General features: G+C 36.3%; 1 protein-coding gene across 1 annotated transcript; it reads right to left on the bottom strand.

The window, feature by feature from the left end:
• Positions 1-2,342: 2,342 nt before the first annotated feature.
• On the bottom strand, positions 2,343-16,794 carry LOC133523570 (acyl-protein thioesterase 1). Its single transcript, XM_061859231.1, has 5 exons — positions 16,601-16,794; positions 16,484-16,515; positions 16,188-16,401; positions 15,712-15,885; positions 2,343-2,812 (listed from the first exon to the last, which is right to left on the bottom strand). Exons 1-5 carry the CDS (start codon positions 16,649-16,651, stop codon positions 2,621-2,623), a joined length of 663 nt encoding a protein of 220 aa, XP_061715215.1. The 5' UTR covers positions 16,652-16,794; the 3' UTR covers positions 2,343-2,620.
• Positions 16,795-17,016: the final 222 nt, after the last annotated feature.

A 17,016-nucleotide genomic window follows, 5' to 3' on the forward strand; every position in this document is an offset into this window, starting at 1 on the left:
TTTTGAAACGCTTGTAATACGTTCTATATTAACCAAACGTTGCCCTAAAATTTATCTTTTACCCTAAAAGCGGCTTTAAATATGTTAAATTAACAAAATATATTTTGACCCATGCTTTCGCGCCCAAAACGCTCTTTGAAAATTATATGACGTCACAGTTTACGGTTTGTAAATACCAAAGAGTAAAGTAATTATATAGGTACATACACACGTAACACCAAGGCCTCCCGTTGTCTATTCTCAGTACAGAATTTGAGACACAAGCCGTAGCCATTTAGGTGGTGGACAAGCTGTGTATGCGTGCGTGTGGGTTTTTAACCAGCTAATAAAATATGTTTTCTGTAATAATGAGTTATTATATATCATAAAATATTTATTATCCATTAGTATTTCTATAATGTAAATTTTTAGTGCAGATATCGAAACTTCAATTAATTGTCCACCACCAAAATGGCTACGGCTTGAGTATTAAATTTTGTGCGAGAACAGACCTATATACTTACTTTATTCTTTGGAACAGACAACGGGGGGCCTACCGCAAAAACCGAAAATCGTATATTGTGGGGATCTTTTACTTTTACTCCTACTAGGACGTAATAAGAATGACAGAGAAAAATGCCCGCAATGACGAATTTCGATTTTCGCGGTTATAACCCAGTGTCAAACCGTGAGTTGTGACGTCATCAGAATCTACAATGTCGTTTCGACTTCGGTCACGTGACGTGTGTTAAAAGATATTTTAAATTCAATATTTACAAAAATATGCTCATTATAGGTCCACCAAAGGTAGTTTAACATGTTCTTATAATCCATAAGAATTTATTGGGATACTATTCTGCCCTAAGATTTGTAGATGGAAACAACCCTATTATATAATTTAAAGACGTAATTGTACTTACTTAATGGTCGATTTAAGTGTAGTGAAACTACCGTGAATCATTCAAAACTTATTATTTGGTGCAATAATTTAGTAATAAGTTAAAAAATGACTCAGACGTAATTTATTCTATTACATACATCTTACTAATCGACAAATTCACAGAATAATAGTGTACTTATAGCTTTGTATCGGGTTTTGTGACACCATGGTTTGTCAATCTCACAGTCACTCGACATCTGACGTCTGTTGTGAGTATTAGAACTTCCTATATACTTTACTCTTTGATTAGAACGTTCTATTTGCTCCGAGGTGAGTTGTGCCTTGTTGAGTTTTTGTTTTTTGTCAAGTTTTGTTCGAGTACGACTTAAAGGTAGGGTTGCCAGATCGAAAGGCGCTATTATCGGGAAAAGATATCAATTTTTCGGGATTTTGGGACTGAAGTCGGGAAAAAAACGTTTAAATTATAGTAATTGTATTAATAACAACGATATTTTACATTATTGGCACTACGTCAGCTGCTCTGCCCATAGACGTTTTTATATAAAAATAATATAAATTCTTTGAAATCTTGAACAAATAAAAAAAAATGTCTTCTCATTATCTACCTATACTATCATACTTATACTTATTAGGTATCAATAATCAACCAAATTTATTGAAATAATTTATTTCTTAGCTTGCCACATGTATTTTATATTACTTTTGACCGATTTTACCATTTCTTGGCCTTTTTCGCTATTTAAGCTAAACTTGAAAGTCATGCAGTTTTCGTCAAAGTTGAGTCGAATCATTAATTCGGCTTTAATTAGATCCATTCCCATTCTATTTCTTTCTTTTGTGTAGAGGTAAGGCAAACGCGCTCCCGCCCCGCACCGCACCCCTCACCGCACAATCTCACGCCAGCTCGCCACGCGCGCCCCGCGCGCGCGCAGTCAGACGCCCTTGACGCGGGTCGCTCGCTCGTTCGCTCGGCGACAGTTCGGAACTTGAAATTATTGTTTTATTATAACGTGAAGCTGTTTTTCGGGACAGTCTTCACTTCGTCGGGAATCGGGAACACATGCTAAAAATCGGGAGAATCCCGCCAAATCCCCACCATCTGGCAACCCTACTTAAAGGACTAGTCTAGTCTAGGAATACTCGTGGTAGAACATTCGTTAGAACAGTTGCCTGTTGAAAACAAAGTGCAGTCGGCGAAAAAGTTGCATTTTTTTTGACAAAAACTTTTTTATCCATGATGTTGGCCAATATAAAGAAGCATATTAGAAAAAGGTTGGCGAAATCTGAAATGTGTACTTGACAGTGACATTGAGAGTTTTGACAGTGATGTATCTGTCGTAGTTTTTTGGTCTTGTCTTACGATTTTGACGTTTCGAGTATAGGGTTGGAACCCGCGACCTTCGTTTTGAATGTCGCGGGCACATTTGAATACTAAATAGATTTCAAAGAAAAAACTTTCATGTAGAATGTAATCCTTGAACTTTATTTTGTACTAACTTCACGTAACTTAAAGATTTCTAATTACTAGTACTCATAGATATAATATATTTGGTAAGTCGTGTCGAAGATCGCCGGGCTTCGTTTAGACCAATTGGATCTCGATTACTGGATTTATTTATGACTGCTAATACATCTGGTTACATGCTATTTCATTTTTGTGGGTAAATTTTATTTCATAAGGACAAAAATAATTAACTTTCTTGAAGCCAATGCTTCGGAAAATAGTATACTTAGTATTGTTTATTTAGAGGCAGGTATCGTCCTTTCAATGAATGCCCGCATGTCTTTAAGCTCGGCCTCTGATGACGAGTGTGTCAGTCCCTGATATGTGGTGAACTCGATGTTCTTCATGAAGGTCTTGAGGAAGGAGGCGGTCATTTGACCCCACTTGAAGGGGACTACTGGGTCGCAGTCTCCGTGGGCTTGGAATATCTGGAATAAGAATGCAAATAATCAACGCTCGGCTATAGGGAATAGATTTTTAAACGATTTTAAATAAACTAAGGGCCACTTGCACCAATCCTGGAATACCCGGAATTACCATGGTTATATACCAGTATAATTTGACACTGGGTTAACAGTTTAACCGTTTAAGGTGGTTCGATTTTCATACAAAAAACAATCGCTATTAATTAATTAATTACACAATATTATTACATAAATAGTTGCGCATCTATCTACTTTCGAATATTCATTTGCGCTAAATTAATAGAAAAACTTTGTTTCATACAGAAATCATGCAATAATCAACGTTATATTTTTATAAATTTTACTCATGTGTGTGTGACAAATGTCGTGTACAAATACATTGCGACGTTGCCACTCCATGCCTCGGGCGGCCATCGGCGCGACGTTGCGATGTTTGACGCGTTTTTAGCTGACTCTGTCGACACTGACACTCAGTGTGGCCAGGCGTACGATAATTGTCGTACATGTACGATAATTTGGGCCCCGGTATGACGTAATGTTCCAAAGAGCATTATCGTACACTAAAGTACTATAATTTCAGCCCTTGGATGATGCCACCTTAAAAGTCTAGTAACTTGAAGCAAAATATGACACTTTCTGTCAGAAATAGGCTAAAATCTTTTGGGTGTTCGGCTCCTTGGTGTAAGTTTAAAGTTTAAAATATCACAATTTCCTGTATACCGTTTGAGTCTATCCCAAAAATACACAAACATAAACAGATTTTTTACGCAATTTAGACGAAAATTGTATTTTATTTATTATTATTTCGAAATTTAAGCTTATTTTGCTAGACATTTTTAGGGGCTGCCTTTTTGATTGGCGTACGATATTTTTTTCAACGGTACAATAATATTGACACTCAAATACGATAATTCTCTTCCGCTCACCTGGCAACACTGCTGAAACTTGACAGGACCTGGGGCCTACCGCGAAAACCGAAATTCGCAAATTGCGAGGATCTTTTTCTTTTATTCTCACTAAGACGTAATTAGAGTGACAGAGAAAAATTCCCGAAATTGACGAATTTCGATTTTCCCGGTAGCCGCCCTGGTGCTTGAGGTACTTGATAGAAAACAACGCTGCCGCATGTTCTGAATTGTGATTTTATGTGTTTTTGGTTTGAAAATGATAGCAACGTCTAAATCAAGTTACAAAAATCATCGATATTCTGGTCCGCGAAAAACCAAGAAAAGTGTAACTGTAATTGGAGTCTACAAAAATGACCAATTCATAGAAAATATGACCTAGAAACTAGTTCACTTTTATAAAACTCAATTTTGCCCGAGATTGTACTTAGGCGAATACCTAAGGGAGCTAAGTGTATTGATCTTGAATAATTAGTTGGCTAATACATATATGACTCCAACATGATATGGACATTTACATCATAACTATTATACCTAGTTGGTTACTAAGTTCTGTTACTCGATTTCTTTCTTTCTTCCTAGCGTTGTCCCAGTATATTGCCACGGCTCAATGGAGCTTGGGGTCCGCTTTGACAACTAATCCCAAGATTTGGCGTAGGCACTAGTTTTTACGAAAGCCACTGCCATCTGACCTTCCAACCCAGACGGTAAAACTAAGCCTTGTTGGGATTAGTCCAGTTTCCTCACGATGTTTTCCTTCACCGAAAAGCGACTGGTAAATATCAAATGATATCTGTTCTGAAGTTCTGTTACTCGATTTGCAATCTCTTTATTTCCGTTAAAACAAATGCTACCGAAAAAATAAAAAATGACATAATGTGGTGGATTTGTGAGCTATAGTTATATACCACACATAACGCTTATCTCGTCGTATCTATAATAAATTGGGGCCTAAAAGAGAATCGTATTCCAATTTTTTGAAACGCTTGTATTACTTTCTATATTAACTAAAAGTTGCCTTAAAATTCAGCTTTTATACTAAAAACGGCTTTAAATATGTTAAATTAACAAAATATATTTTGACAGATGCTTTCGCGCCCAAAACGCTCTTTGAAAATTGTGTGACGTCACAGTTTATGGTTTGACACATAACTACATACACACGTAGAAGATACGAACTGTCAACTGATATTTATCATTTGTTGTTAATCGCCTAACTGTCAACAGTGTCAATCCGAGAGTTGTGACGTCATCAGAATCTTCAAAGACGTTTCGAGTTTGGTCACGTGACGTGTGCCAAAAGATATTTTAAATTCAATATTTACAAAAATATGGTCATTACAGGTCCCCTAAAAGTAGTTTAACATGTTCTTATAATCCAAAAGAATTTATTGGGATACAATTATGCCCTAAGATTTGTAGATGGAAACAACCCTATTGCGATGCACAAATGTGGGCACCCGCCAAACATGATTTTGGGTGTGTCATACTCAGGGCTAACACAGATTCATTTCTGTGAAAAAGGTGTGAAAACCGGAAACTGGAAACCGTTCTCGAACCAATAGTGAAGCCCTTAAGACACACCCTATTTCAAAACCAGCCATGGATCTTTGAACAGGATTCAGCTCCTGCACATAAGGCAAGAACAACTCAAGCCTGGTTTCGAAGGAACAAAATTGACTTTATTACCCACGAAGACTGGCCGTCCTCCAGCCCGGACCTTAACCCCCTGGATTATGCCATATAGCAGGTTATTGAGGAGAAAGCCTGTGCTAAACCCCACACAAATCTTAACTCCCGCAAGCGGGCCATAGTTAAGACAGTGACGGAATTAGACATGACAATCGTGCGTGCCGCTATTGATGACTGGCCTCGTCGTTTGAGGGCCTGTGTCAAAGCCAGAGGAGGCGATTTTGAATGATATTGTCATATGTAATTCCTGATTTTGTGTACTTCATTTTAATATATACTTTATTAAACTTTCGTTGGTATATTTTATGTAGATAAAGATTATTGCAGTAGCAGAATTTAATAACCAACTAGGTAGAAAACAATGCAATACATAAACACATAAATTGGATATGATGTGATCCGTTGAATGAAATTGACAATAAATAAAATAAATAAATAATTTTCTATCTCTAGGCATTATGTGAAACTTCTAGTTGTGTCAAAATATCGGGAAATCAATAATATAAACAAACATGGTAAATATCTCATTTCTTTTTATAATGGTTATAAATAGAAGGCCATGCAATTTTGTAACTCACTGTAATTTAATTAAATGTATCGTAAAAAAATGTTTTAATTCTACTGTAAAATAGTACCTACTTTTTTAAAGGCTGGGCAGTAAGTGATTGCTTTAATTTCATAACAAAACAGCGTTTTTTTTTTGAAAAAAATACCGGAAAATCTGACTTACAAATTTGGACTTTCTTAGGTTCATTCTACTTAGAATCTTCTCCACTCTAGCATTAAAAAAAGATATCCTAAAATATCCATAGCATTACGTCACATTTTAGTGTGAAAGAAATTTCAGTGTAAAACTAAAATTTCAATACAAATTTTCGGGTTTTTTTAGCACGAGGATTGATTATGCTAGTGATTCTGAGTTGGAAGAACCCAAAAATATCATGATGTGTGAGAATCAGATTTTTAATATTTTTATGGAAAACGCTCATATTTCTCATAAAATAATTTATTAATAATAGGTACTTGATAATACTGATAACAAAAATAAATTAATGAGTCTCGAACCCACATCCTCTTGCATGTATTTCCACGTACATACCGCAACGCTATTGAAGCCTACTCACGCTGTGCCAAATTGTCTACTACAAGGATCCCAGTAAGACTGTTTGAATGTGTGAGTGATACTTAGAAATAGAGTCAAGAAACATTCTGTCGACATTAAGGGGTAGTTTTTGTACAATGAAGTGTTCAATGTTTGTTGTAATAGTTCAATATTTATTTAAAGAGTGCGCTAAACATAATTTACAGTATAGAAATACCAAGACTACTCCACAAAAAAATTAAAACTCAATTTTTGCAATTGTGGCGCCATCTAGTGAGGTTTAAGCTTTGGGTAACCTAGTCGAACCACCTTAACGCCGGGTTAGTGGGATGGTGCAAGTGGCACATTGGCGTGATTGTTAAAAGTAACCCAAATAGTTTTTTTTTTGGAAACTATAATTTGTCACTTTCATATGTATTGTACATTGCATTACATATTTTAAATAAATAAAAAACACGTACAAGACATTAGTAATCTCTATTCTATGTTTCGTGTTCATTAAAATTATTCTAATATTCCAAACATAAGTATTAGGTAGTTTAGCGCCACCTTTTAGGTACATAAAATTAATAAAATAATGTTAAAGAGATTAAAAATCTTAGAGATAGGAGCTAAACAAAAGCAACGCCACATTGGCGTGACCATTGGGTGAGAAGAGTTTCAAAATCACGCACTGTGGCGTGGTTAGCGCTGAATGGGTTAAAGATCTTCCTAAGAGGGTCGCGTTTTTGAAAAGCCTGTTATGTAGTATTTCCTTTTCACCTAATTATCTTTTACAAACTCTTTCCTGAGAAGTGATTCATCATGGGATTTTAGTGTCCAAAGGCTAAGGTCACGTAGTATAGGTACATGAATTGAATCATTTACATAATTAATAATTCAATACGCCAGGTCTTAGGTCTTGGTTGACTGCACTAAACTGGCCTTGGAGGGAAGTGCATTTGAATGCGTACATTAGAATTTCAATAACTACATCAAGTATAAGGACGCTAAGACAGAAGAATTTCGTACATTGACCCGCTTGTTCTTATCTCTATAGCACGCGCATAATTATATTGTTGCCAGTCAAACCGAGATGCTGCTAAAGGTTATCACCTTATCGCTTACATGCTAACAATCTCTGTAGCCTTCCATACGCGACTCCATGCCCATACACAAACAAACACACACACACACACATATATACTCACACGCACACATACACACTGACAAACTTTTTTGTGTATTCTTTCATTATTAGATTACATGTTGAGAAACATACTTTTCTCTGACTTATGTTACCTAGTTCTTAATTAACCTTATCTTTGGCTGTAGGTATGTTACCGGAGTAACTAGTTTCTTTATGTAACTACTTTTTTCAAACTGAATCTGGCTGCCACGTGACAGGCATAGCCTAGTGTGGGGCCGACCGCCGAAGGATATCTTTTAAATGTTAATAAGGTTTTTTCTTTTAAATAAACAATTCTTATTCTTACGCTGGCACAGTGGCATTGAATTGACCACCGGGATTATTGACAAGACAGCAATATAATTTATGCGCGTGCGATAGGGATTAAAACAAACGGATCAACGTACGAAATGCTTAGTGCTTAGCATCCTTACTTTAAAATAATACGGATCTATAGATGGTCCGTCATAGCTAAATGTAGTGAATATGACGGCGAAGTTCTTAAATTAGTTTAGATCTTTCTTATATGTATAATGTTTGTCAGTCAGTTGTTTAAAGGGTCTGTCACATTGGCCGACCTTTTATAGGGATAAGTGAATACACTACGTTGATAGCGATACTTTATTAAACAGCTAAGTGATTAATAAGGATATTGAAACTTGTGTAAGGGCACTGAACATTACGAAGGTTCGTATTCACATTACAAGTGATCATTGGTAGCAGGCATTGTCGAATGGATTTAAAACATGAAGCGTTAAGGTCCTCGCTCATTATCATCTAGTAAAGGAAGGAAGCATCACCACTTCACTCTGCGGTCATAACGTTCATTCGTTGAATTCGTTGTGTTATCGCGCGGCTAGCGGGTCAACGGGTGAACGTCGTGTTAGACCGCGAACTAATAGGAACAGATTTCCATGACCAATCTCCTCCCGGGCGACAACTCGTGTAGTGGGTAACGGCTATGTATGTTGAACCCTCGTGGACGTCAGCTGCCGCTCCGTTGGTGGGTTGAGGAATGGCAGCTACCGAAATACGTAAAAAAGTAAATAAATTTAGTCGTCACCTCCCGTTTGATACTTTGTCAGATGATAGTTTAGATGCTATTGTGAAAAAAAAATCATCAGCTGGTTGTATCGCGGTGGGAAAAACGTCAGCTGGTCGCGGTTTTTTTATTTAAATATCATCTCAACTATCATCTGACACAATATCAATCGGAAGATTCGGAAGGCGATGACTAAAAAAAATTTTTGTACATATTCATGTCATCAACTGATGGTCTTGCCGCCGCGATACAATTAGGGATTGCAAACCGGATTGATTTTCAATCCGGCCAGATTCGGATTGGTATAAGGATATTAAAGTTGTTTAATGAATAATGACATATTTGACGTCCGGTTACGACCGGTCTGGCCTAGTGGGTAGTGACCCTGCCTACGACGCCGATGGTCCCGGGTTCAAATCCTGGTAAGGGCATTTATTCGTGTGATGAGCATGGATATTTGTTCCTGAGTCATGGGTGTTTTCTATGTATTTAAGTATTTATAAATATTTATATATTATATATATATCGTTGTCTAAGTACCCTCAACACAAGCCTTATTGAGCTTAATGTGGGACTTAGTCAATTTGTGTAATAATGTCCATTAATATTTATTTATTTATTATTATTTATTATATTTGCGTACTATGAGAAATAAAGGGTATTTCTAAAATAAAACATAGTAAGAAAGTGTTATAATGTCAATCTCACTTAAAAAAACAAAATTTGAAATCTAAGTCATTTATTAATTTTCCCAAAATTACGTTTACAATTTTTATTACATTTGATTAGATTCCAAAGCCTGATGATGGTATATCATATATGGGGTGGGAATTCCTTAAAAGGACAAGTTTTCGGAACTGTTCTTTGTAACGCTGACATCCATTCTAATTTCTAGTAACAATAAAACCGGCCAAGAGCATGTCGGGCCACGCTCAGTGTATAGGGTTCCGTAGTTACTCTTCCGTCACAATAAGCTAAACTAAAGTATAGTAAATTGTTAACCAAGGGATGAAACGGTACCTTTCACCCGAGTTAAACAAATAGGCAAATTTGCATAATCAGTACCTATCTAATTAAAGTAAGTCTTTTTACTATGAAGGGGAAACTTTTTGCGATAACTCAAAAACAGCTAAACTGATCATGTCCGCTATAGTTTTCATTTAATGTATTTCTTAAGCTCTACTTCCACGATTTTTTTCATATTTTTTGGACCTATGGTTCAAAAGTGCCCCCCGCACACATTTTTTTCTTCTTTCGGAGCGATTATCTCCGAATATATTCACTTTATCAAAAAATGTTTGTTGAAGACCCCTATTAGTTTTGAAAGACCTTTCCAACGATACCCCACACTGTAGGGTTGAAGCAAAAAAAAAATCACCCCCAATTTACGTGTAGGGGAGGTACCCTAAAAATAATTTTTTTAGGTTTTATTGTACGACTTTGTCGGCTTTATTCATTTATATATCCATGCCAAATTTCAGCTTTCTAGCACTAACGACCACGGAGCAAAGCCTCGGACAGACAGACAGACAGACAGACGGACATGGCGAAACTATAAGGGTTCCTAGTTGACTACGGAACCCTAAAAAGGTATTTTACTTTTTACCAAAATTAAGTGGATTGCGCTCCAATATTATCTTGATTTCATTTTTTTTTCTGATAAAATAGTTTTATGATTGTATGATATAAAATTAAATAAACTTTTTATTTATTAAGTACTTACAAATAAGTATATCGGTCAAAATATAGGGAACAAAACACGACACGACGATCTCATGCGAAAAATTATCGTATAGGATTGAAAACAATCTCGGAAAGGGAATGCCGAAAAAATAATACTTACATTGGATTAAATAAAGAATTGGATAGACATAGAGTCGCATGTACTAAGAGATAGTAAAGGGAAAAGGAAGGAACTTGCATTTAAAATAAAAGAAAAGATAGTAGGGGACATTCTCTTAATAGGAAACTCGGAAGAATATGAATTCCACTTTTGTCTATACGTTTGTATATGATCTACCCCAATATCAACATTTTACTCTACTGCGACTTCACCAGAAAATAGGGTTATGGGTTTAAGTACTAATGATTCAGAACACCCTGAAGTTTAGGATACTGACCTGATTTTAAAAAATTACATATCAGTAGAGTCCTTTTGACCTTTACAACCGATTTTAATTTTTCATTTTCAGTACAGCCGCCTTGAGAGGACGCCGAATATTAAATCATATTTTTGTTCAAGCGACTAAAGTATTCATATTGAGTGGATTTCAATAAAACAGACATCAGTAGATCCGTAATTGGTACATAAGTACTATGCAATAAAAATTTACTAAAATTAATGGAGGAAAAATGTTTAGGGCTAAATATTAAATGGGGTTCAAACAATAGTGACGGTAATCAAATTTGACACATACAAACTCTGGGATCCATGTAAACGTTCCTTAAAATTCGAGCTTTGGGGACCATGAGGATCAGGCGCCCTCGTGAGAAGTATACTTACGTCTTTTTATTTTATTTTTCTAGAGTTTAACCTTTTGACCGCCAAAGACGTCATATGACGCGCGCGCGCGGCTACAGCCCACCTTCATGCGTACTGACAAGGTTCACGATTACGCGCCGCCGCCGCGTACGATAGGCGTGGCGTTCAAAAGGTTAATGTGAATATTGTGTATGGCAAAACGGATTAAATTCCACACAAAAATGATATATGACTATGTCCCTAAAACGAAGCTTTCTTTTAGACATTCCGATAGCTCCTAAAAAAGTGCCGGAACCGGCCGGATTACTGGATCCGCCGGACCGGATTGCAATCCCTAGATGCAATCGGATGTAAACTTTAAAGAGAAATAATGATTTATGTATTTGGCCGATTTGACGGCCGGCCGACTAGTATTTTTGGAAACAGTGTTGTCCTGTAAAGTGCAAATTTCGAGTTGTTTTCCCATGTTAACCGGTAGAATGCACTTTTAAGTGACGGTTTTTGACAGTAAATTTTTAAAAGCATTAATTTAGATTTGTAATGTTTTACATCTAGTATAAAGCCTATCTTAGGTGTGGTGAAAACGTCTCATTTATGTTTCACCAGGGCAGAAAGGTTTATTCACCCCTCGTGCCTTGGAATCCTCGCAAAGCTCAAGATTCCACTTTCACACTAACCACTCGCTACTCTTGTCATGTGTGGCGTTACTAACAGATTCAACAGTTCCATGATAAAAGAATGAGAGAGTTGCAAAGATTGTAACGGCAGAAGAGATTTACATTACCTAATAAAAAGTATTTTGTATTTTAAAAATAGAATATATGTCCCAAAAACTATTTCAAATAAAATACAATATAGTTTTCTTCAAAAAGTAATTTATTTTAAATACAAGTATTTCAAATAAGTCACATCTCTGAAAATGTATTGTCATATTATCATATGGCATAACACGATTGGCATTTTGGCGGAATGCCGTCGACCGATGTTATGTTCGATTTGATCTTATTTAGATTTAATACGGTGTATCGATGTAATAAAAGAAATGTTAACTGGATGGGGTGGTTTGTGTGCTAAACCCCATTCACTGAGCATTAAATCAATGGATGATAACAATATTCTGTGGCCATATACAAAAAGCGGCCAAGTGCGAGTCGGATTCGCGCATGAAGGGTTCCGTACCATTTAAGACGTATTAAAAAAAAATCTACTTGCTAGATCTTGTTCAACATTTTACCACTTTGGACACACATTTTACCACTTTGGAACTGTCTCTCGCGCAAACTATTCAGTTTAGAAAAAAATGATATTAGAAACCTAAATATCATTTTTGAAGACCTATCCATAGATACCCCACACGTATGGGTTTGATGAAAAAAATTTTTTTTTTAAATTTTTATGACGTATTAAAAAAAAACTACTTACTAGATCTCGTTCGAACCAATTTTCGGTGGAAGTTTGCATGGCAATGTATAGCATATATTTTTTTTAGATTTTTCATTCTGTTATTTTGGAAGTTACAGGGGGGGGGGACACACATTTTTTCACTTTGGAAGTGTCTCTCGCGCAAACTATTCAGTTTAGAAAAAAATGATATTAGAAACCTAAATATCATTTTTGAAGACCTATCCATAGATACCCCACACGTATGGGTTTGATGAAAAAAATTTTTTTTTTTAATTTTTATGACGTATTAAAAAAAAACTACTTACTAGATCTCGTTCGAACCAATTTTCGGTGGAAGTTTGCATGGCAATGTATATCATATATTTTTTTTAGATTTTTCATTCTGTTATTTTAGAAGTTACGGGGGGGGGGACACACTTTTTACCACTTTGGAAGTGTCTCTCGCGCAAACTTTTCAGTTTAGAAAAAAATGATATTAGAAACCTCAATATCATTTTTAAAGACCTATCCATAGATACCCCACACGTATGAGTTTGATGAAAAAAGATTTTTTGAGTTTCAGTTCTAAGTATGGGGAACCCCCAAAATTTATTGTTTTTTTTTCTATTTTTGTGTGAACATCATAATGCGGTTCATAGAATACATCTACTTACCAAGTTTGAATAGTATAGCTTTTATAGTTTCGGAAAAAAGTGGCTGTGACAGAATCGGACAGACATGACGAATCTATAAGGGTTCCGTTTTTTGCCATTTGGCTACGGAACCCTAAAAATGACTAATGCCATAAGGAAGTATTTCGATTTTGTATTCAAATAAGTACCTTTTATAAACAATTTTTCACATCTCTGTCCATTTTATGCGATAAAGAGAGCACCCGATTGTAAACTTTAAAGAGAAATAATGATTTATGCATTTGGCCGACTATTCGGCCGGCCGTCAAATCGACCATCCGAGCGCCGATTAGTCGGCTAGTTGTTTAGTCGGCCAAATCAATAGTCGGTACATCGCAATTTTTTTATCAATTCAGGTATTGGAAGTATTTAAAAAGGCGGAGCAATGGGGGTTTGAGAGGTCTACAGAGTAATAGTAGATTTCACCACAATAAAGTATTATTTTTTAAATATCTATTAGAGTAGCAGGCGTCCATAGGTCAAACATAAATATGAACATCAAGAACATGCTCATTAGGTGGTTTCTGGAAATCTCCAATAAAAGCATAACATGAGTTCAAATGTATGAAGAATGCTCATTACTTACACAATTGGCATGTTTTTTTCCTATTCTTATTGTAAGGATGCTGTAATAATTAACAAGAATTGACCTTCAAAGTGAAACAAGGTATTTTTTTCTTCAGTTAGTTGTCTGTTTATACAACAGCAATAAAAAGCGATTTGTGCATCATTAGCGCATATGTACCTAAACATTACCTGCAAATATAATATCACATCCATGTTTTTATGGTAGAAGTATTTTTTTTTAATTTTAAGTGATTTCCACCTCTACTTAAGGTAGTCTAGTAGTAGTCCTTTGTGTGAGCAATGAGAAAAATTGGTCTCATGTAATAGTTTTATCATAACCCGGGTCCACACAGAACGAGCATAAGCGCGAGGCAATTTCCTCACGCACAAAACGGCCAGCGTAGACGTTCCTCGGCCGAGGCGGCGCGTGCGTTTTCCTCGTCCGAGCACGCCGCCTCGGCCGAGGCGCGTCTATTCTGGCCGTATTGTGCGTGAGGAAATTGCCTCGCGCGTATGCTCGCTGTGTGGACCCGGCTATAGAGGTTTTTTGAAATATTTAGACAAATTAATTTTTTTTATTAGAACTTTTTTAGTAATATGCTGAGTCTCCTATTGTAATTCACTGTATTTCATTGCAGTATTCATCATATAGACTACCGTCAACAAGTTTAAGACCAAACAGAATATGCAAATAGGCGGCGCGCGCCTTTGCTTTGTCGAGGCACGTCTGCATTGGCCGTTTTGTGCGCGAGGAGATTGCCTCGCGCGTAGGTTCGCTCTTTGTGGACTCGCCTAATAATCAACATTATAATGATTTTTTAACGAAAATACTACTTTGCAGTAGATCCGAAAAATAAAGCGTTAAACAATTTATTAATCAGAATTTATTAAAAAAGGCATATAAGTTTTTTTCACAGTTTCTCATCGAAAAATCTTTGACGGTTTTCCACTATAGAGTAACCTTGACATTCTTTCTACAAGTTTGTGTAGTAGCGTTTCTTGGCTTATGGATTTCCACTCATATTGCAGTATCTCCCATAGTTTTTGCTGATGTCTGACATTGTTTTCGGACCCTACAGACGAGTTCATCCCATGAAAGCTCAATCAGATTAAGGTCCGGTGATTGTGGAGGACAAATCATGTTTTTTAACACACCTTGCTGTTCTTTATTGGCTGTGTAGCCTCTACAGATCTTTACCAAATGCTTCAGATTGTTGTCTTCTTGCAAAACAAATGGGTTACCCATCAAACATGTTCTTGAATATGAAACTAATAAATTGTGTTTGATCTTAATCTTTTTGACAGTAGTGTATTTGTATAAAATGATTATTAAATTATGCAATTTACAAACTGACCTATATTGTTTACTCTATCTGTACATGCTCATATGAAAAAACACAAAGGTGATACATTATTGGCCAGTACTGCATATAGTTGCATTTTGTTACCTATAAACAAGCTTGCCCTATATGTTTTATAAATGAATTTTGTAACTTTAAAAGTCACTATCATGTCAACTAGCCTATTACAATGCATATTGCATACATAGCTATTAACAGTTAAACAGTGAGATTCAATTAAATTTTGATTTTAATTAACATTCCAGAAATGGAACAGTAACCATAAAAAAAATAATGACATTGATGTAATTAATTACTAAACACCGAAAGAATAATTCATTGAAAAGATTTAATTCTATAATACTAAGATTTTATACCAATAAAATTATTACTACATATGCGTACACAGAGAACTAGACTAGCTGGTTCTCTATAGTAAAACACACAATATCATATTATCAGGCAGAAACTGTTTTAGAATGAATTGCCGGCTAGTGCCTCTGTGACTAAGATAACATAAAATCCATACCGGTAAGTCCAAAGGAGCCTTGACTGCATCAGGGAAGTGAGCATGCCTCGGAAGCCAGCAAGACAGGGAGATCACTCCGGCTAGTGGTTCAGGGTAAGTCAGGGCGGAATGTAAAGCTAAAGCTCCACCTTGGGAGAATCCACCAAGTAGCACCCTGTTTGCAGGAATGCCAGCCTGCAAACAAATTTAATTTTTTATTAAGTGTGTCTACTCAAACTTTATTATTGAAGTTTAGATTTAGGCAGTTCATGTTAAATACATTAACATGCAATTATTTATAGTTATCTTTGTATCAGCATTATAATCATTTAATTAGAGTATGTAACAGTTTTCAGGATTCATTATTTAATTCCATAGTTTTTAGCACACACAATGACACTTTTTTACCAGTAGATAATATAATTTAACCATTAAAAAAACTTAAAAAAAAAACTTATGAGCAATAAATAAAAACAATGACTTTCTATAGTACTTACTTTAATCTCATCCGAAATCAAACCATGAATTAGGCCTGTAGCCCTCATGATTCCATCTTCATCTTCTGGGGCAGTTGCGTCCAGCGTCCGCAGGTCGAACCACGACGGCATCCGGAATCCAGCGTTCAGCGTCACTGGAATTGTGGCAGCCGTCGGGCAAATTACTTTTACGTGAGGCCCCCTTATTGCGGCGATCGTGCTCGCCCATCCATGGCTAAAAAGTACTTTCCGATTACCTTTTTTAATTCACAAAACTTGATCTATGATATAATATCAAATAATCATACAATACTAACCCAGTATCACCAAGTCCGTGTAAAAAAATAAGCTGAAACATAACACACCATAAAAACAGGACTTTAATCTCGCTAATTTTATCTTATATCACTAAAGTAGCATTTCAAGGGACTTACGGATGCTGTCTGTTTTGCAGTTGCTGCAATAATCACAGGATTCGGTTCCATTTCGTAATGAAATTATCGAATTTGTGATAATCAATACAGTTTTCCGCTACTGCAAGTACTTCAGACTAGACTAGCTAGACAGCGGAGCGGACCAACGGAGGTGCGCTGTGAACTCTGTCTGAACTGAAGCTGCTTACTGCCACAGACATGTGAACTGTCAGTTTTGACTTTCATTTGTAGCGCTTCGGATACCTCCACCTTCCGTAGCTCCGGATACGCTGCGGCTAAGGCTACGTACGCACTAAGCGGCTAGCCGCGTGCGGACAGCCGCATGACGGTTAAGAATGTATGAAACCGCAACCATAAATACTGAACGCACTAAGCGGTCCGCCGCAACCGCACGCGGCTAGCCGCATAGTGCGTAT

The sequence above is a fragment of the Cydia pomonella genome, chromosome 12 (genome assembly GCF_033807575.1).
Source record: "Cydia pomonella isolate Wapato2018A chromosome 12, ilCydPomo1, whole genome shotgun sequence".
Taxonomy (NCBI): Eukaryota; Metazoa; Arthropoda; class Insecta; order Lepidoptera; family Tortricidae; genus Cydia; species Cydia pomonella.